The 20,316-nt window shown below is 46.7% G+C and overlaps 2 protein-coding genes across 6 annotated transcripts in view; one reads left to right on the top strand and one right to left on the bottom strand.

The window, feature by feature from the left end:
- CEP104 (centrosomal protein 104) overlaps positions 1-15,105 on the bottom strand; it is a 232,639-nt gene extending 217,534 nt beyond the window's left edge. For 2 of the 4 annotated variants that reach the window (XM_063943461.1, XM_063943462.1), the window contains exons 1-2: positions 14,882-15,104; positions 10,906-11,033 (exon numbers count right to left, since the gene is read on the bottom strand). In XM_063943461.1, coding sequence (XP_063799531.1) covers positions 10,906-11,018 — 113 coding nt within the window. In that variant the 5' untranslated portion in view covers positions 11,019-11,033; positions 14,882-15,104. Of the gene's footprint in view, positions 1-10,905; positions 11,034-14,881 lie in introns of all 4 variants that reach the window. The other 2 variants (XM_063943460.1, XM_063943463.1) reach the window with 2 other exon arrangements.
- Positions 15,106-15,130: 25 nt separating this feature from the next.
- DFFB (DNA fragmentation factor subunit beta) overlaps positions 15,131-20,316 on the top strand; it is a 94,227-nt gene continuing 89,041 nt past the window's right edge. For both annotated transcript variants that reach the window (XM_063943465.1, XM_063943464.1), the window contains exons 1-2: positions 15,131-15,457; positions 18,071-18,197. In XM_063943465.1, the coding sequence (XP_063799535.1) occupies positions 15,326-15,457; positions 18,071-18,197 (259 nt within the window). In that variant the 5' untranslated portion in view covers positions 15,131-15,325. The remainder of the gene's footprint in view (positions 15,458-18,070; positions 18,198-20,316) is intronic.

Below are 20,316 nucleotides of genomic sequence, written 5' to 3'. Positions count from 1 at the left end.
GGGCTGTTTGGCACAACTGCAGCAATGATGTATGGGGTCATGTCTGTATATTCCATTGTTTCACCCGTGAATTGATGTATTTTTTACAGCTGTATGCATACTTTTTATTTCTATAGTAAGCCAATATTTTTTTTTATCTTGATTATAACACATAAGTTATTGATTTCTATAATACAGACTCACAAACAGCGCTCTATATTTTTGTATTTGTACTTTGTTTACAAGATTGCAGGTCTTGTGATCCTAGTGCATCAGCTTAATGTGGTCTTTATAAGAAGCATTTTTTATTTATAGTGCCCGACTGTTTTGTTTTTTTTTTACTTAATACATTTTATTAAAAGAGGAGCAATTACATATTATGCAAAACTCATAAACCAATTCTTTTGATAGAAATTAAGGAAAACAATAATACAGTAACTAGAGGAATATGTAGGAGGGAGGAAAAAAAAAAAAAAAGGTACAAGACACATCATAAAACGGGGATCACTCAGTACAGGGTCAGAAATGTTAACCGGATTGAGGGAGAGTGGAACTACTAGATGGGGCATGGTGAAAAGCACAGTAATTGTACCAAATACTACATTTTGCTGAAGAGGAAGAGGGTAGTGTGGAATATTTAAAACCTAAAACTTCCATGTAATAGCTAGGTTGAATATTAGAAACAATTGTAACTACTTAACTGACAAAGTTTTTTTCCCCAAATACCGCTCAGAAATTGTCATTTTTTTTTAAATTAGTGAATTAGCGGAAGAACATGTATTTAAACTTATCCAGAATGATTGTATTTAAATTTTTAAAAAAAATTATTGATAATTATAACAAAAATCATTCCCCACTAACATCGGTAACATTGCGTTTTTCATTTTCACAGTCGCACATCCATCAGGTACATATGGGGTGGGGGGGGGGGGGTATTTACACTTCCCCAGCTGCTGCTATTGTCTGCAGCCGCTGGGTGGGGGAGTCCTGCCGTGCTGACTGATAAGCAGTGATCGGCAGCAATGCAAACACTGGGGGATGGTGCAGGGAGGCAGAGGGACCTTCCGGTCCCTCTGTGAGCAGCAGCTGCTGTAAGTTTCTCTTCCCTGCAGCTGCACACACTGTGTATCTGACTGGTCGCATCCTTTGTGACCAGATCAGATAAGGCACTTGTTGGTGTGGTCTCGTCTGATACAACCATGCCAGGCAAGTAATTAAGTAGAAGAGGAGGATCAGCTCTCTTCCCATACTGAGCTTTAGCCGCCCTAGTGGTTATCAGAATATGGTATAAGATGGGACAGAAGGAGGGAAGTGATGTAGAAAGGCTATCTCGGGAAGGTGGCGCATGGATTCCATAGTGACACAAGAGATTCATTTTAAAAAAAAAATAGGATTTTAATTACCTACCCGTAAATCCTTTTCTCGTAGTCCATAAGGGATATTGGAGAGACTTAGTACGATGAGGTATAGACGGGGTGCACAGAAGCCGGTACACTTTAAATTTCTTCACTGGGTGTGCTGGCTCCTCCCCTCTATGCCCCCTCCCACAGGCAGTTATAGGTAAAACAGTGCCCGAAGGAGAAAGGACATATATGAGAGAAGGAACATAACAATGAGTGGTCAGATTTATACACCAGCACACCACTAACATACAACAACCAGCAACGGCTGGTAACAATAACAGCAACAGCTGAACAGGTAACCACATAAAAGAGAACCTGCAGAAAAGTCAACGCACAGAGGCGGGAGCCCAATATCCCTTATGGACTTCGAGAAAAGGATTTACCGGTAGGTAATTAAAATCCTATTTTCTGTAGCATCCATAAGGGATGTTGGGGAGACTTACTATGATAGGGACGTCCCAAAGCTTCTGGAACGGGTGGGAACGTGCGGAGACTGCTGCAGCACCGTCTGCCCAAACTGGGTATCCTCTTTGGCCAGGGTATCAAACTTGTAGAACTTCACAAAAGTGTATTTCCCCGACAAGGTAGCAGCTCGGCCCAGGAAGACCCCACTGATCTAGTAGAGTGGGCCTTCAGAGACGTAGGGACAGGTACCCTTCTTCTGTGCATCATAGAGCACGAACAAGGAATCCATCTTCCTGACCAGAGCTGTGCGTTTGACATAGATCAAAGCGCGCACCACATCCGAAGACTCCGGAGGAGCCGAAGCGTCGGAACCACAATAGGTTGATTCAGATGGAAAGCGAAGACAGCCTTCGACAGGAACTGCTGTCTAGTCCGGAGCTCCACTCTGTCCTCGTAAACGACCAAGTAGGGACTTTTACACGATAAGGCCCCCAATTCTGAGACGCGTCTAGCAGAAGCCAGGGCCAACAACATCACTGTCTTCCATGTGAGGTACTTGTCTTCCACTGTCACCAGAGGCTCGAACAATGAGGACTGTAGAAATTGCAAACTACATCCAAAGCCTAGGGTGCTGTAGGTGGCACAAAGGGAGGTTGTATGTGGAGCACCCTTTGTAAGAAGGTCTGAACTTCTGGCAATACAGCCAATTACTTCTCAAAGAAAATTAAAAGAGACGAAATCTGGACCTTAACGGAACCCAGACGTAAGCCTTTATCCACACTGCAGGAAACATAGGAAACATCCCAAGTGAAACTCCGCAGGCGGATACGTGCGTTCCTCCCACCAAGATACGCATCTCCTCCAGATATGATGATAATGTTTTGACGTCACAGGTTTTCTGGCTTGCACCATAGTGGCAATGACCTTTTTGGAAAGCCCTTTGTGAGCTAGGATGTTCCGCTCAATTTCCATGCTGTCAAACGAAACCGCCGTAAGTCCGGGTAGACGAACGGTCCTTGCTGAAGAAGATCCTTTCATAGCGGCAGATGCCAAGGGTCTTCTACGGACATGTCCAGAAGAATTGTGTACCACACCCTTCGGGGCCGATCCAGCGCAATCAGGATTGCTTGGACTCTGTGATGTCTGATCCGTTGGAGCACCCTTGGGATCAATGGGATCGGAGGATATAGGTAGACCAGTCGGTACGGCCGAGGTGACGTCAGTGCATCCACTGCCCTGGCCTAAGGGTCCCTGGTTTACGAGCAGTAGCAGCGAAGCTTCTTGTTGAAGCGGGACGCCTTCATGTCGATCTGCGGGTATCCCCACCTGTTGACAAACTGTTAAAACACCTGAGGATGTAATCCCCACTCCCCCGGGTGGAGGCCGTGGCAACTCAGTAAGTCCGCTTCCCAGTTGTCCACTCCCGGAATGAAAATTGCAGACAGCGTTCTTGCATTTTTTTCCACCTAGAGAAGTATTTTTGACACTTCTCGCATGCAGGCCTTGCTTTTTGTCCCTCCTTGTCGATTGATGTACGCCACTGCCGTGGCGTTGTTCGACTGAACCTGGATCGCTTGATCCCTGTGTAGAGGGGAGGCCTGAAGCAGAGCACTGTATATCGCCGAAGTTCCAGAATGTCGAACGGGAGTAGGGCCTCTTGAGCAGACTACCCGCCCTGGAACTGCGCCTGGGTGACAGCTCCCCATCCTCATAGACTTACATCCATCGTGAGGAGTGTCCAATCCTTAATCCCGAAACGTTGACCTTCCAGCAGGTTGGAAGACTGCAACCACCACAGGAGCGAAATCCTGGCATGGGGTGACAGCTGAATCAGGTGCATCTGGAGATGTGAACCGGACCACTTGTTCAGGATGTCCAATTGGAAAGGTCTGGCATGGAACCTGCCGAACAGCATCGCCTCGTAAGAGGCCACCATTTTTCCCCACAACTTTATGCAAAGGTGAATGGAAACTCGAGCAGGACGGAGAACCATGTGAACCATTTATTGCAGTGATCTCACCTTGTCCTCTGGGAGAAACACTCTTTGAGCTACAGTATCCAGTATCATACCCAGAAACAGGAGCCGTTGAGACGGTTCCAGTTGAGACTTCTGAAGATTGTGGATCCACCCGTGGTCAGACAGAAGTTGGATAGTGCGATCTATATGAAGCAATAGAAGCTCCCTGGAACTTGCTTTTAACAGGAGAATGCCCAGGTAAGGTACAATGTTGACCCCCTAGACTCTGAGCTGGAACAACATTTCCGCCATCACTTTCGTGAACACACTCGGAGCTGTAGACAGGCCGAAGGGCAATGTCTGAAACAGGTAGTGATCGTTCAGTAGGGCGAACCTTAGATAGGCCTGATGAGGAGAACAAATCAGGATATGAAGGTAGGCGTCCTTGATATTCCGGGCCACGAGGAATTCTTGTTGTTCCAGGCCCGTGATCACCGCTCTCAAAGATTCCATCTTGAATTTGAAAACCTCCAGGTAAGGATTCAAGGACTTCAGATTCAGATTCAAAATGGGTCTCACAGATCTGTCTGGCTTTGGCACTACAAACAGACTGGAGTACTAACCTTGTCCTTGTTGTATCAGGGGTACTGGAACAATGACCTGGGACTGGACCAACTTGTCAATGGCCAGTAGTAGCGTAACACGCATATTTTTCAAAGCTGGCAACTCCAGCTTGTAACCCTGAGAGATAAGGTCCCTTACCCAGACATTTTGGCAGGTACCGTCCCAGATGTGGCTGCAGTGACGTAATCGAGCTCCCATCACCATGTCCCCTCGGGTGGTGGGTGGGCACCATCATACTGAAGTCTTAGCGGAAGCTGAACTGGTGCTCTGGTCCTGAGAGACGGCAATGGCTGGTTTCTTAGGCTTACCTCTGGAGCCTCTAGCTGCACTGGAGGCACCCCGGGCCCTAGATCAAAATCTGGAGGACCGAAAGGACTGAGTAGACGGCCCTGGGTAGGTACGTCTAGCAGGTGGAGCCCCTGAAGGGAGAAAAGTGGGATTTTACAGCAGTAGCTTTGGAGATCCATGCGTCCAATTCCCCTCCGAAGAGCCATTCACCTGTGAAGGGAAGATATTCCACATCACGTTTGGAGTCAGCAATCCACTAACGCAACCATATGGCTCTGCGAGCAGACACAGCCATAGCAGTGGTTCTAGTCTGTATATTGCCAATCTCTTTAAGGGAGTCACAGAGGACTCCTGCCGTGTCCTGAATGTGTTTTAGGAAAGTTACAGTAGTAACTAAGGTTATTTCCCCTGAAATGCCCTCTTGAGTTTGAGTAGCCCATGTATGAATGGCATGTGTCATCCAGCAACCAGCAATGACCAGCCTTTGAGCTACACCTGCAGCAGTGTAGATAGATTTTAGAGTGGTCTCTATTTTCCTATCCCCCGGATCTTTCACCATACAAGAGCCCGGAGCAGGGAGCACCACCTTTTTAGAAAGGCGAGAGACGGAGACATCCACTGCTGGAGATTCTTCCCAGAATTTCCTGCCTTCAGGGGCTAAAGGGAAGATATTTAAAAACCTCGGACACCTGATAATTTTTATTTGGATTTTTCCAGGCTAATTTAAATAAATCATCTAATTCTTTAGAATCAGGAAATGTGACAGTCAGTTTGTCTTGGGAGGAAAAATGACTGCTGATTAGTAGCATCCTCTAGGGAGAGCTTTAACACATCCCGTTTAGCTAATATAAGGGGTTCAATACCCTGCGTAGGGGTTTTGTCCCTGCATATGGGGTCCACATCATCCTGTATATCATCATCAGTATCTGATAGGAGTACAGGTAAAGCACACTTTTGTGCACCTGCAGTGGATGGGGGGGATGTTTTGCAGCTAGATTTGCCACTGCTTGTTGCAGTTCCTGAGTTTTATTGGCATTTGCAGTGAGTTGAGATGACATATCCGACATCATAGTTTTCGTAGCCCCCGGCCAGGAGGGCTCTGGACTCTCCCCCACATTGTTACCAACAATGACGTGGGACCGGACCAACTTTTGGATGGCCTGTTGCAACGTAACTTGCTTATCCTCCAAAGCTGTCAAGCTTGATTTGAAAAATCGTTGGGGAGGAGCACCATCGAACTCCAGCTTGTAGCCCTGAGAAATGAGGTCCCTTACTCAGGTATCCTGGCAGGAGCTTTCCCAGATGCGGCTGAAGTGACGCAGTCGAGCTCCCACCTCGAGATCTCCTCGGGGTGGGTGGGCACCGTCATGCTGAGGACTTAGTGGAAGCAGAACTGGTGCTCTGTTCCTGAGAACCGGTGGTTGCAGGTCTTTTTGACTTACCTCTGGTGCCTCTATTCGCATTGGAGGCACCTCTGGCCCTAGATCGAAATCTGTTAGAGCGAAAGAACTGAACAGACGGCCCCGGGTAGGAACGCCTAGCCGGCGAGGCCCCAGAGTGGAGAAACGTGGATTTCCCAGCAGTGACTTTTGAAATCCACGTATCCAACTCATCCCAAAAGAGCCAATCCCCAGAAAAGGGGAGGGATTCCACACTTCGCTTTGATTCTGCGTCCGCTATCCACTGACGCAACCACAAAGCCCTGTGCTCCAACACTGACATGTCAGAAGTCCTAGCATTAATATTACCCATCTCCATGAGCGAGTCACGCAGGACGCGTGTACACGTTTCTGTGGACCTGCATGAGAGATGGAGGGCTGTGTAACATCTGCCCTGGAAGCTAAGTCTGCAACAGCCTGTTGTAGTAGCTGAGTTTTCTGTACATTAGCAGTGAGTTGTGATGACATATCTGACATCATAGGTTTTAAGAGCCCCTAGCCAGGAGGGCTCTGGACCCTCTCTTCTAGCCCTTTCACTGATTTGTGAAGATTGGCTGCATTGTTCACATGAAACTGAATCAGTATATAAGGGAGATAATCTGGTGTGGCATACGCTACAGAGTTTGTGTTTACCCATGTTTACAGTAATCACAATGACATACACACAGACAGTAATACTGATCAAGCCTGCGCTGACTGTATGCGAGAGGAGACACACAGAGAAAGACACCAGCACACCCCTAGCTGCACAGCCCCAGTGAGGCTGTCATCTAACTAAATCACAGTGAAATACTAGTAATTTCTGTCCTGTAGAGGACACAGATTGTGTACAATGGGGGTCATTCCGAGTTGTTCGCTCGTTTACAGATTTTAGCAGCATTGCACACGCTAGGCCGCCGCCCTCTGGAAGTGTATCTTAGCTTAGCAGAATAGCAAACGAAAGATTAGCAGAATTGCAAATAGAAAATTCTTAGCAGTTTCTGAGTAGTTCGAGACTTACTCCTACACTGCGATCAGTTCAGCCCGTTTCGTTCCTGGTTTGACGTCACAAACACGCCCTGCGTTCGGCCAGCCACTCCCCCGTTTCTCCAGACACTCCCGCGTTTTATCCTGGCACGCCTGCGTTTTTCCGCACACTCCCTGAAAACGGCCAGTTTCCGGCCAGAAACACCCACTTCCTGTCAATCACACTCCGATCACTTCAACGATGACAATTCTTCGTTCGGACGTGAGTAAATCTACTAAGTTTTGTGCTAAAATACTTAGCGCATGCGCATTTTTGCCTTAATCGCTCCGTTGCGAAAATCGGCAACAAGCGATCAACTCGGAATGACCCCCAATAGCGGCTCTCCCCCTTTGCTACAGCCTGTACCAGTTTTCCAGCATGTCTTGGGAGTCAGGAAGAGCTGTCTGTGCTGTTTGCTGCTGCAGTAAGAAGAGGAAGGCGCCAAAATGCCTATGGTCCTGCTCTGAGGTAGCTCCGCCTCCTCCAACAGCGCCAGAGCTACAGTGATTTTTATACTGGCAATGTCTCCTATCATGCTTAAAAACATCACACAGGTGCCAGTTTAAGCCATCTTGAGCCAGTTTACACGGGGGTGGCTCTAGCGGGTCCCACCCAGGAGGGTCCCGTATGCCGCGCCCGCATTCGGCCGCACTTTGAACCGGGGGACCCCCCTAGCGGGACCCCCGGCTTATACTCCCAACAGACGTCACCTTCAGGCATATGTTAGAGGTGTGCTGCAATTGCGACAGCCAGGGCACAGTGCCCCGCTGAACAAACAACCTCTCAGGTCGGTGGTCCTGCAGCGGGGAAGCGGCTCTGCACCTCACAAGGCCGGTGACCGTCCACCCCTAACTCCCATGGTGCAGGTATGCTGTTGCCCAAACAGAATACCAAAAATAATAAAAGTTTAAAAGAAATTGAAGAAAACTCTCTGGAGATGCAGAGATGTGCATCCTCTCCTGAGGGCACTTTTTTCTAAACTTCCTATGGGAGGGGGCATAGAGGGGAGGAGCAAGCACACCCAGTGAAAAAATGTAAAGTGCACTGGCTCCTTTGGACCCCGTCTATACCCCATCGTACTAAGTCTCCCCAATATCCCTTACGGATGCTAGAGAAATATCTAGCCACAGTTTTACTGGACACAACCAAAAAATATGTAACAAGGATCCCACTATGCGCCAGTTTCTCCAGCAAAGCTCAGGAGGAAGTAGGCAAGATTTTATATACACATTCAGGAGTAAGAGAAGTTTAATGAATAAGCTTAAACAGCATTTCAGAATAATACATTTAGACATTTTAAAGACATTTTTGAACAATCATCACCGGTCCATGAAATGTGGGGTGTGGTTCATCAAATCGACAGTATCTAGGTCGACAATGTTTAGGTCGACCACTATAGGTCGACAGTCACTAGGTCGACATGGATGGAAGGTCGACAGGGTTTCTAGGTCGACAGGTCTAAAGGTCGACATGAGGATTTTTTTTTTGTGTGTGTCGTTTTCTTCGTAGAGTGACCGGGATCCCAAATTAGTGCACCGCGTCCCTTCGCATGGCTCGCTTCGATCGCCATGCTTCGGGCATGGTGCCTTCGCTCCGCTACAGCTTCGCTCGGCACAGATTACCGTTCCAATCGTAGTCCACGTGGATCGTTAAGTATGAAAAAATTCAAAAAAAGAAAAAAAATGTGAAAAACTCATGTCGACCTTTAGACCTGTCGACCTAGCACATGTCGACCTAGAAACCCTGTCGACCTTCCATCCATGTCGACCTAGTGACTGTCGACCTATAGTGGTCGACCTAAACATTGTCGACCTAGATACTGTCGATCTTCAGACCGGATCCCGAAATGTGAAGGTCCACTTTCCATTAATACCAATTTCAGACAAAAATATCAGAAAATCACGGCTTTTACCCGGCATTTCAGTGACGGGTAATTTTGCTGGTCCCCACTTTCACACAGACAAGCAAATTTCCAGGTCAAGAAATTCTACCTGCCAATTTGCATATCAACACAGGTATTTTGTCTTTGTGAAACGGTCAACCAGGGTAAAAATTCCCGTGTCTCCGACCCTGGTAAATTCCTGGGTCAAAATCCTGGGAATTTCAACCCGGGTTGACCCTTTCACACAGAAAAAGGACCCGTGTTTATCGGCAAACTATCGGGTAGAACTTCTTGTGAAAGGGGTATTAGTCTGAATGGCCAATTTGTTCTCCTCTAGGGTAGACAAAGGCGTGTTACCATGATGATATACATTACCATCTCTTGAACGGGTGTGGTACAGAAGTTAGACATGATAAAGACAGACAGTCATTAGGTCTACACCATAGGGTCGACAGTCAAAAGGTCGACAGGGTTAAAAGGTCAACACAAAAAAAAATTGTGTTATTTTGTGTTTTTAAACATTTTTTTACCCAAATTTCTTGAAATGCATCCCACCGCGGGCTCACTTCACTTGCCACCTTCGTGCTCAGTTACTAAAGGTAATAGTTTGTGACATGGATAGTAAATGAGGCAAATGTTGTAAAAACATGAAAAAACCCTAAAAACATCGGTCGACCTTTTAACCCTGTCGACCTTATAACTGTCTATCTATCAATCACCTACCCTCTAAAATAGATGGTAGAAAATGTGGACATTACATAAGGAGGGCTGAAGGTAAAGGTTGTGAATTTACAGTAGGAGATGAAATTTAATGATGTATATGTAAATATTTATATAAATCATGTGTATCGATAGAGAATTGTATCAAGAAGAATCCGGTGTTAGCCCGGTTGTCCGAGAGATTTCCCGTGTAGCTGGTGCTGCTCTACATTCCAGAATTCCCTGTGTAGCTGGTGCTGCTCTACATTCCAGAATTTTCTGTGTAGCTGGTGCTGCTCTGCATTCCGGAATTTCCTGGGTAGCTGGTGCTGCTCTGCATTCCAGAATTTCCTGGGTAGCTGGTGCTGCTCTGCATTCCAGAATTTCCTGGGTAGCTGGTGCTGCTCTACATTCCAGAACTCCCTGGGTAGCTGGTGCTGCTCTGCATTCCAGAACTCCCTGGGTAGCTGGTGCTGCTCTGCATTCCAGAATTTCATGTGTAGCTGGTGCTGCTCTGCATTCCAGAATTTCATGTGTAGCTGGTGCTGCTCTACATTCCAGAATCCCCTGTGTAACTGATACTGGTCCACATTTCAGGATAATCTGCTCTCTGGGTTTAGCCCAGTACACCAAGTATTCCAAGCATAATCTGCATATGATGAGAAACTACAACGCTCCTCTCCTGTGTGAACACTGCCTATCTCCGCCTAGAATTTCCACCGGGAACACCATCCACCAGTGGGTATGGGTCATTAGATCGACACAACTTAGGTCGACAGTCATTAGGTCGACCACTATTGGTCAACATGCATTAAATCGAAAGGGTCACTAGGCCGACATGCTCATTAGGTCGACAAGTAAAAGGTCGACATGAGGTTTTTTTTACTTTTTTTGGTGTCGTTTTCTTCGTAAAGTGATGGGGAACCCCAATAAGTGCACCGTGTCCCCTCGCATGGCGAGCGAATGCGCACGGCACACATTCCCAATTGTGGTCCACATGGATCGTAAAGTAGGAAAAAGTCAACAAATTGAAAAAAAGGTGAAAAACTTGTGTCGACATTTTGCCCTGTCGACCTAGTAGATATCGACCTAATAACCATGTCGACCTAATGACGTATCCCTCACCAGTAGTATGGCACATTGTTAAGGCAGGGTTGGTGGTATAAAAAGGAGAAATATAAACACGTGAAAAAAAATAAAAAGCAGAACCCTTTGTCCTCTACCTTGGGGATCGCCATCCATTGACTGTTGGTGCGTGGACCATTAACTCTTTGGCACTAAACCCATCCTCATGACCAGAGGAGCTGATCACGATAAATCCAATCTTGCGCGGCATGCTGAAGATCTGGGTCTGTGAAAGCAGAGAATTATTATCGGGGTCCACAAAACAATGACTGTTTAGTAGTGATGAGCGGATTCGGTTTTACTCGGTTCTCAAAACGGCATCTTATTGGCTCACGGATGTCACGTGTTTTGGATAGCCAATAAGATGCCGTTTTGAGAACCGAGTAAAACCGAATCCGCTCATCACTACTGTTTAGTCCAGCTACTGTGCCAAACTCTAAAGTGATATTTCCATAAGGTTTAAGTACCAAGAACATATGTTCCCTGCTGATGCTGCAATTAGCTGGTTAATCTACAATACGTCAATATATCTGGAATATAAAGACTGTTGAGCCATCACTGGTTTGGTAGTGCTCAGTCAGTGTCCGCGGTTGCCATCAATAGTGGAAACACTCACCATCAGCATCATACCATCAATGGCTGTAATACAACCAATAGTCAATTGCTAATCTAATAAGGCAGTATATCCACTTGTCACTATCTTATAATACGGGAATCTGATGAGGTAGTATATCTTTTTGTCACTATTCCATGATGCTGGTACCAGGAATGGGATCACTCCTCTGGAATTGGGGGAGTACCACTTCTAGTCACTGTCAGATAATGCTGGAATCTGGGATGGAGGAAATCACTCCTCTAGTCACTATTATTACAGAATGCTGGAATGAGGGGAGAACCTACTCTGGTCACTATTATTACAGAATGCTGGGGTGATCGGAGTAACTCCTCTGGTCACTATTATTGCAGAATGCTGGAATGAGGGGAGAACCTACTCTGGTCACTATTATTACAGAATGCTGGGGTGAGGGGAGTAACTCCTCTGGTCATTATTATTACAGAATGTTAGGGTGAGGGGAGTACCTCCTCTGGTCATTATTATTACAGAATGTTAGGGTGAGGGGAGTACCTCCTCTGGTCATTATTATTACAGAATGTTAGGGTGAGGGGAGTAACTCCTCTGGTTACTATTATTACAGAATGCTGGGGTGAGGGGAGTAACTCCTCTGGTCACTATTATTACAGAATCTTGGGGTGAGGGGAGTAACTCCTCTGGTCACTATTATTACAGAATGCTGGGGTGAGTGGAGTAACTCCTTTGGTCACTATTATTACAGAATGCTGAGGTGAGGGGAGTAACTCCTCTGGTCACTATTATTACAGAATGCTGGGGTGAGGGGAGTAACTCCTCTGGTCACTATTATTACAGAATGCTGGGGTGAGGGGAGTAACTCCTCTGGTCACTATTATTACAGAATGTTGGGGTGAGGGGAGTACCTCCTCTAGTCACTATTATTACAGAATGCTGTGGTGAGGGAAGTAACTCCTCTGGTCACTATTACAGAATGCTAGGGTGAGGGGAGTACCTCCTCTGGTCCGTATTATTACAGAATGCTGGGGTGAGGGCAGTACCTCCTCTAGTCACTATTATTACAGAATGCTGGGGTGAGGGGAGTACCTCCTCTGGTCACTATTATTACAGAGTGCTGGGGTGACGGGAGTACCTCCTCTAGTCACTATTATTACAGAATGCTGGGGTGAGGGGAGTACCTCCTCTAGTCACTATTATTACAGAATGCTGGGGTGAGGGGAGTACCTCCTCTGGTCACTATTATTACAGAGTGCTGGGGTGACGGGAGTACCTCCTCTAGTCACTATTATTACAGAATGCTGGGGTGAGGGGAGTACCTAGTCTAGTCACTATTATTACAAAATGCTGTGGTGAGGGGAGTAAATCGTCTGGTCACTATTATTACAGAATGCTGGGATGAGGGAAGTACCTCCTCTGGTCACTATTACAGAATGCTGGGATGAGGGGAGTAGCTCCTCTAGTCACTATTATTAGAGAATGCTGGGGTGAGGGGAGTACCTCCTCTGGTCACTATTACAGAATGCTGGGGTGATGGGAGTACCTCCTCTAGTCACTATTATTAGAGAATGCTGGGCTGAGAGGAGTACCTCCTCTGGTCACTATTACACAATACTGGGGTGAGGGGAGTACCTCCTCTGGTCACTATTATTAGAGAATGCTGGGCTGAGGGGAGTACCTCCTCTGGACACTATTACAGAATGCTGGGGTGAGGGGAGTACCTCCTCTGGTCACTATTACAGAATGCTGTGGTGAGGGGAGTACCTCCTCTGGTCACTATTACAGAATGCTGGGATGAGGGGAGTACCTCCTCTGGTCACTATTATTACAGAATGCTGGGGTGAGGGGAGTACCTCCTCTGGTCACTATTACAGAATGCTGTGGTGAGGGGAGTACCTCCTCTGGTCACTATTACAGAATGCTGGGATAAGGGGAGTACCTCCTCTGGTCACTATTACAGAATGCTGGGGTGAGGGGAGTACCTCCTCTGGTCACTATTACAGAATGCTGGGATGAGGGGAGTACCTCCTCTGGTCACTATTACAGAATGCTGGGGTGAGGGGAGTTCCTCCTCTGGTCACTATTACAGAATGCTGTGGTGAGGGGAGTACCTCCTCTGGGCACTATTACAGAATGCTGGGATGAGGGGAGTACCTCCTCTAGTCACTATTATTAGAGAATGCTGGGGTGAGGGGAGTACCTCCTCTGGTCACTATTACAGAATGCTGGGGTGAGGGGAGTACCTCTTCTGGTCACTATTACAGAATGCTGGGTTGAGAGGAGTACCTCCTCTAGTCACTATTATTAGAGAATGCTGGGGTGAGGGGAGTACCTCCTCTGGTCACTATTACAGAATGCTGGGATGAGGGGAGTACCTCCTCTAGTCACTATTATTATAGAATGCTGGGGTGAGGGGAGTACCTCCTCTGGTCACTATTACAGAATGCTGGGGTGATGGGAGTACCTCCTCTAGTCACTATTATTAGAGAATGCTGGGGTGAGGGGCGTACCTCCTCTGGTCACTATTACACAATACTGGGGTGAGGGGAGTACCTCCTCTGGTCACTATTACAGAATGCTGGGTTGAGGGGAGCATCACCTCTGGTAACTATTACAGAATGCTGGGCTGAGGGAAGTACCGCCTCTGGTCACTATTACAGAATGCTGGGGTGAGGGGAGTTCCTCCGCTAGTCACTATTACAGAATGCTGTGGTGAGGGGAGTACCTCCTCTGGTCACTATTACAGAATGCTGGGGTGAGGGGAGTACCTCATGTGGTCACTATTACAGAATGCTGGGGTGAGGGGAGTACCTCCTCTGGTTACTATTACATTATGCTGGAGTGAGGGGAGTACCTCCTCTGGTCACTATTAAAGAATGCTGGGGTGAGGGGAGTACCTCCTCTGGTTACTATTACAGAATGCTGGGGTGAGGAGAGTACCTTCTCTTGTCACTATTACAGAATGCTGGGATGAGGAGATTACCTTCTCATGTCACTATTACAGAATGCTGGGATGAGGAGAGTACCTTCTCTGGTCACTATTACAGAATGCTGGGATGAGGAGAGTACATTCTCTGGTCACTATTACAGAATGCTGGGATGAGGGGAGTACCTCCTCTGGTTACTATTACAGAATGCTGGGATGAGGAGAGTACATTCTCTGGTCACTATTACAGAATGCTGGGATGAGGGGAGTACCTTCTCTGGTCACTATTACAGAATGCTGGGGGGAGGGGAGTACCTCCTCTAGTCACGATTACAGAATGCTGGGATGAGGGGAGTACCTTCTCTGGTCACTATTACAGAATGCTGGGGTGAGGGGAGTACCTCCTCTAGTCACGATTACAGAATGCTGGGATGAGGGGAGTACCTCCTCTAGTCACCAGCATGTGACAGAACTCTCTGGAAGGACAGCCCTGCACAGTGCACACACACATTACAAGGAATGACAGCAATGCAGAATAGTTAGTATTAGGATGGTAGCTTACGCCAGACTGTGCCACCAGACACCAGATGCATGGACCAGGCTGTCCGGTCACCTCCTCCCCAGGGCGCAGGGACTCCTCCCGGGACTATTAAAGGGACACCCAAGCCAGGGCACTCTGTCATACACTGCCAGTGTCCGCTGCGGGGAGTAGACACCGGGACACCGCTATCTTCTCTCCTCCATCTCCATAACCACCGCTTGACAACACTCCGCACTGGCGTGGGAGATCCTGGGAAATGTAGTGCAAGGACAGGCCGGAGGGAGGTGCTGCGCATGCGTCAGATGCACCAGGACAGTGCGGCTGCTATTCTTTATGTGGCCAGTGACAGTGGGGCGCAATAGAGGCCGCGCATGCGCCCTGTCACCATCGGTGTCCTGAGCTCCACAAGAGACATTACATTTAGTAAACAATGTCCCAGACCCAGTGAGAGCGCTGGTGCTGGTGATGGGCGGCAAAGTCTCTGCACAGGGGCAAATGAAGATTTTTAAAGTCAGGACAGTGAGCGGCGATAATAAGTATGGAGTAGCCTGCAGGGACCTCAGGGAGCTCCGGGACAAAGGATGCAAGAAGTTCCAGGTACTGTGCAACTGTTACATTTCTATACAGTGTGTGCAGGTGATCAGCCAAACCGAGGAAGTATAGGAGTGATACATTGTTACATTTCTATACAGTGTGTGCAGGTGATCAGCCATACCGAGGAAGTATAGGAGTGATACATTGCTAATGCTATACAGTATGTGCAGGTGATCAGCCATACTGAGGAAATATAGGAGTGATACATTGTTACATTGCTATACAGTGTGTGCAGGTGATCAGCCATACCGAGGAAGTATAGGAGTGATACATTGTTACATTGCTATACAGTGTGTGCAGGTGATCAGCCATACTGAGGAAGTATAGGAGTGATACATTGTTACATTGCTATACAGTGCTCAGCCATACAGAGGAAGTATAGGAGTGATACATATAAGGGCTCAGCCATACAGCTATAAGGGCTCAGCCATACAGAGGAAGTATAGGAGTGATACATTGTTACATTGTTATACAGTGTGGGCAGGTGGGCAGCCATACTGAGGAAGTATAGGAGTGATACATTGTTACATTGCTATACAGTGTGGGCAGGTGGTCAGCCATACTGAGGAAGTATAGGAGTGATACGTTGTTACTTTGCCAAATATTCTCTGTAAAGCGCTGCGGAATATGTGTGCGCTATATAAATAACTGGTAATAATACAGTGTGTGCAGGTGTTCAGCTATAATGAGGAACTATAGGAGTGATACATTGTTACATTGCTATACAGTGTGTGCAAGGGCTCAGCCATACTGTGGAAGTATAGGAGTGATACATTGTTACATTGCTATACAGTGTGGGCAGGTGGTCAGCCATACTGAGGAAGTATAGGAGTGATACATTGTTACATTGCCATACAGTATGTGCAGGTGCTCAGCTATAATGAGAAAGTATAGGATTGATACATTGTTACATTGCTATACAGTGTGGGCAGGTGCTCAGCCATACTGAGGAAGTATAGGAGTGATACATTGTTACATTGTTATACAGTGTGTGCAGGTGATCAGCCATACTGAGGAAGTATAGGAGTGATACATTGTTACATTGTTATATAGTGTGTGTGCAGGTGATCAGCCATACTGAGGAAGTATAGGAGTGATACATTGTTACATTGCTATACAGTGTGGGCAGGTGGGCAGCCATACTGAGGAAGTATAGAAGTGATACATTGTTACATTGCTATACAGTGTGTGCAGGTGATCAGCAATGCTGAGGCAATATAGGAGTGATACATTGTTACATTGCTATACAGTGTGGGCAGGTGGTCAGCCATACTGAGGAAGTATAGGAGTGATACATTGTTACATTGCTATACAGTATGTGCAGGTGTTAAGGTATAATGAGGAAGTATAGGATTGATACATTGTTACATTGCTATACAGTGTGTGCAGGTGATCAGCCATACTGAGGAAGTATAGGAGTGATACATTGTTACATTGTTATATAGTGTGTGTGCAGGTGATCAGCCATACTGAGGAAGTATAGGAGTGATACATTGTTACATTGCTATACAGTGTGTGCAGGTGTTCAGCTATAATGAGGAAGTATAGGAGTGATACATTGTTACATTGCTATACAGTGTATGCAAGGGCTCGGCCATACAGAGGAAGTATAGGAGTGATACATTGTTACATTGCTATACAGTGTGGGCAGTGGTCAGCCATACTGAGGAAGTATAGGAGTGATACATTGTTACATTGCTATACAGTATGTGCAGGTGTTCAGCCATACTGAGGAAGTATAGGATTGATACATTGTTACTTTGCTATACAGTGTGTGCAGGTGCTCAGCTATAATGAGGAAGTATAGGAGTGATACATTGTTACATTGCTATACAGTATGTGCAGGTGTTCAGCCATACAGAGGAAGTATAGGAGTGATACATTGTTACATTGCTATACAGTATGTGCAGGTGTTCAGCCATACAGAGGAAGTATAGGAGTGATACATTGTTACATTGCTATACAGTGTGGGCAGTGGTCAGCCATACTGAGGAAGTATAGGAGTGATACATTGTTACATTGCTATACAGTATGTGCAGGTGTTCAGCCATACTGAGGAAGTATAGGATTGATACATTGTTACTTTGCTATACAGTGTGTGCAGGTGCTCAGCCACACTGAGGAAGTATAGGAGTGATACGTTGTTACATTGCTATACAGTATGTGCAGGTGTTCAGCTATAATGAGGAAGTATAGGAGTGATACATTGTTACATTGCTATACAGTATGTGCAGGTGTTCAGCTATAATGAGGAAGTATAGGAGTGATACGTTGTTACATTGCTATACAGTGTGTGCAGGTGTTCAGCCATACTGAGGAAATATACAGGGCCGGGTCTAGACCTTGTGGCGCCTAGGGTGAAAATGTTTACTTTCCTCAATTTGCTATAATCTATATAACTTCCCATATTGGTGTTGATGCTGTTACAGATATATTTACTAATGTTATTTTTAGTTTTACTAAGAACATAATATTAACTGAATCAATTGTTTTAACTAACAGCTTTATAGTTACTAGTGCCTGTTACAATGCTATTGAATGTGAAATTAATTTTAGCAGAATGTTTTTGGAGTTATTTTGTTGCCATGTGTCATCTAATTGTTGTCCTTCTTTCAGCTGCCACCTAACAGCACCCGTGTGTGTCTGTACGAGGATGGGACAGAGATAAGTAACAAATACCTAAGGAATCTTCCAGATAACACCGACCTTATCTTACTTGCCCCTGGAGAGACATGGCACGGATGTGAGTAGATATATTTTAGGGTGGGTGTGAGTAAAAGTCAGATTCATATTAAGTATATTGATAAAGGTGGATCCATACTATGGGGGTCATCGCTCGCTGCCATTTTTCGCAGCCAGCGAACAGGTTACTACTGCGCATGCATATGCACCGCAATGTGCAGATGCGTCGTATGCGTTCAAAGCGGATCGTTGCTGGGCGATGGATTTAACAAAGAATCCATTCGCACAGCCGATCGCAAGGAGATTGACAGGAAGAGGGCGTTTGTGGGTGGACACTGATTGTTTTTAGGGAGTGTTTGGAAAAACGCAGGCGTCTCCAAGTGTTGGCAGGGCGGGCGTCTGACGTCAATTCCGGGACCAAAAAGACTGAAGTGATCGCAAGGGCTGAGTAAGTCCAGAGCTACTCAGAAACGGCAAAAAACTTTTTCGTCCCGCTCGGCTGCACATGCGTTCGCACACTTGCAAAGCAAAAATACACTCCCCCGTGGGCGGCAACTATGCATTTGCACGGCTGCTAAAAGTAGCTAGCGAGCGATCAACTCGGAATGACCCCCTATATGTCTTGGAAAAAGCCGGATACATACTTAAATTATAGAAATGTTGGATCTGAATCAGTATGATATCCCGGTTGTTAGGATCCCGGTTGTCATGAGACCGATGCCAGAATCCCAACAATTGGAATACCGGCGGTGGGCGCAGCGTGTCCCCTCGAGGGCCCATTGCGTTCGCCACACTTCAGGCCCGGTGGCGACCGAACACTAATCTATTCCCCCTTGGGTGGTGGTATGGACCAGCACCCGAGTGGGGATTCTGGGCGGCGGTTGGAATTATTTCACTGGGTGTTGGGATTCCGACGTCGGTTTCCTGACCGCCGGGATCCCGACATCTGGCAAATTGTTTGCCTTCCATTGGATCCATACTAAGGGGTCTATTTCCTAAGCCTTGGACAGAGATTTAATGAATGGAGATAAAGTACCGACCAATCAGCTCCTTAAAGCTGAGGACACCCTTGAACTCCCAGATAAACGATATTTGGCATCTCACTTATGCGAACGCCTCTGCCTGATTGGCAGAAAGAGGCGTTCATGGGGCAGGAGGGAGCGTCAGTGCTGCGCTTTAGGGGAGTTGGGGCACAGGCATGTCCGGACCATTTGCGCGTCAGGCCACGGTAGTAGTGTGACATCACACGCAACTGCTGCGACCCAATAGATGGCACCCCTTCTTCTGCCCGCAAAGGCAGGGGGCAACCCTAAACATGCGAGCACATCGCTGTGTATATATATATATATATATATATATATATATATATACACACAGAGTAAAAACCACAGCACTCACCGCACCAGAAGCGGGGCACAGCTATGCACTTACCACTCACAGGGTGGGGTGCATGTAACACTGCACTCTCCACCACAGAAGCGGGGTACACATCTGTACTTACCACTCACAGGGCGGGGTGCATGTAGCCCATGACCACATCGCTCTAATAAATACAAACAGAGAACCCAGCACTCACCAAAGTAAACTCACTTATCCTCAACAATTCAATAAATAAATGATGGGGGTTTAGTTGGTGGATTGGCCAATGCACGGAAGCCTGTATACCGATTCAAGGTACCCCACCTTCATACAGGTCCTACACTATCACAGAGTCTTAAAACCTGACTACCACACTGCTGCATCATCTGCCTGCTAGATGTAATGTGTACCTGCCACAGACTTTATGGCTTTTAAAGGCACACTAGTCACCTATTGCACTGGCTCAAAGATGATTGCTAAAAAACAGCTGAGACAGGTTCAGGATAATGAAGTCCACACAGGGGTGCATGAGAAAGCTAGTGGCCACGGTTAATAAGAGCTAACCATAGATTAACCCCTTCATATACACACAGAGTAAAAACCACAGCACTCACCGCACCAGAAGCGGGGCACAGCTATGCACTTACCACTCACAGGGTGGGGTGCATGTAACACTGCACTCTCCACCACAGAAGCGGGGTACACATCTGTACTTACCACTCACAGGGCGGGGTGCATGTAGCCCATGACCACATCGCTCTAATAAATACAAACAGAGAACCCAGCACTCACCAAAGTAAACTCACTTATCCTCAACAATT

This window comes from Pseudophryne corroboree, chromosome 10 (genome assembly GCF_028390025.1).
Source record: "Pseudophryne corroboree isolate aPseCor3 chromosome 10, aPseCor3.hap2, whole genome shotgun sequence".
Taxonomy (NCBI): Eukaryota; Metazoa; Chordata; class Amphibia; order Anura; family Myobatrachidae; genus Pseudophryne; species Pseudophryne corroboree.
This window is presented reverse-complemented; position numbering and strand designations above follow the sequence as displayed.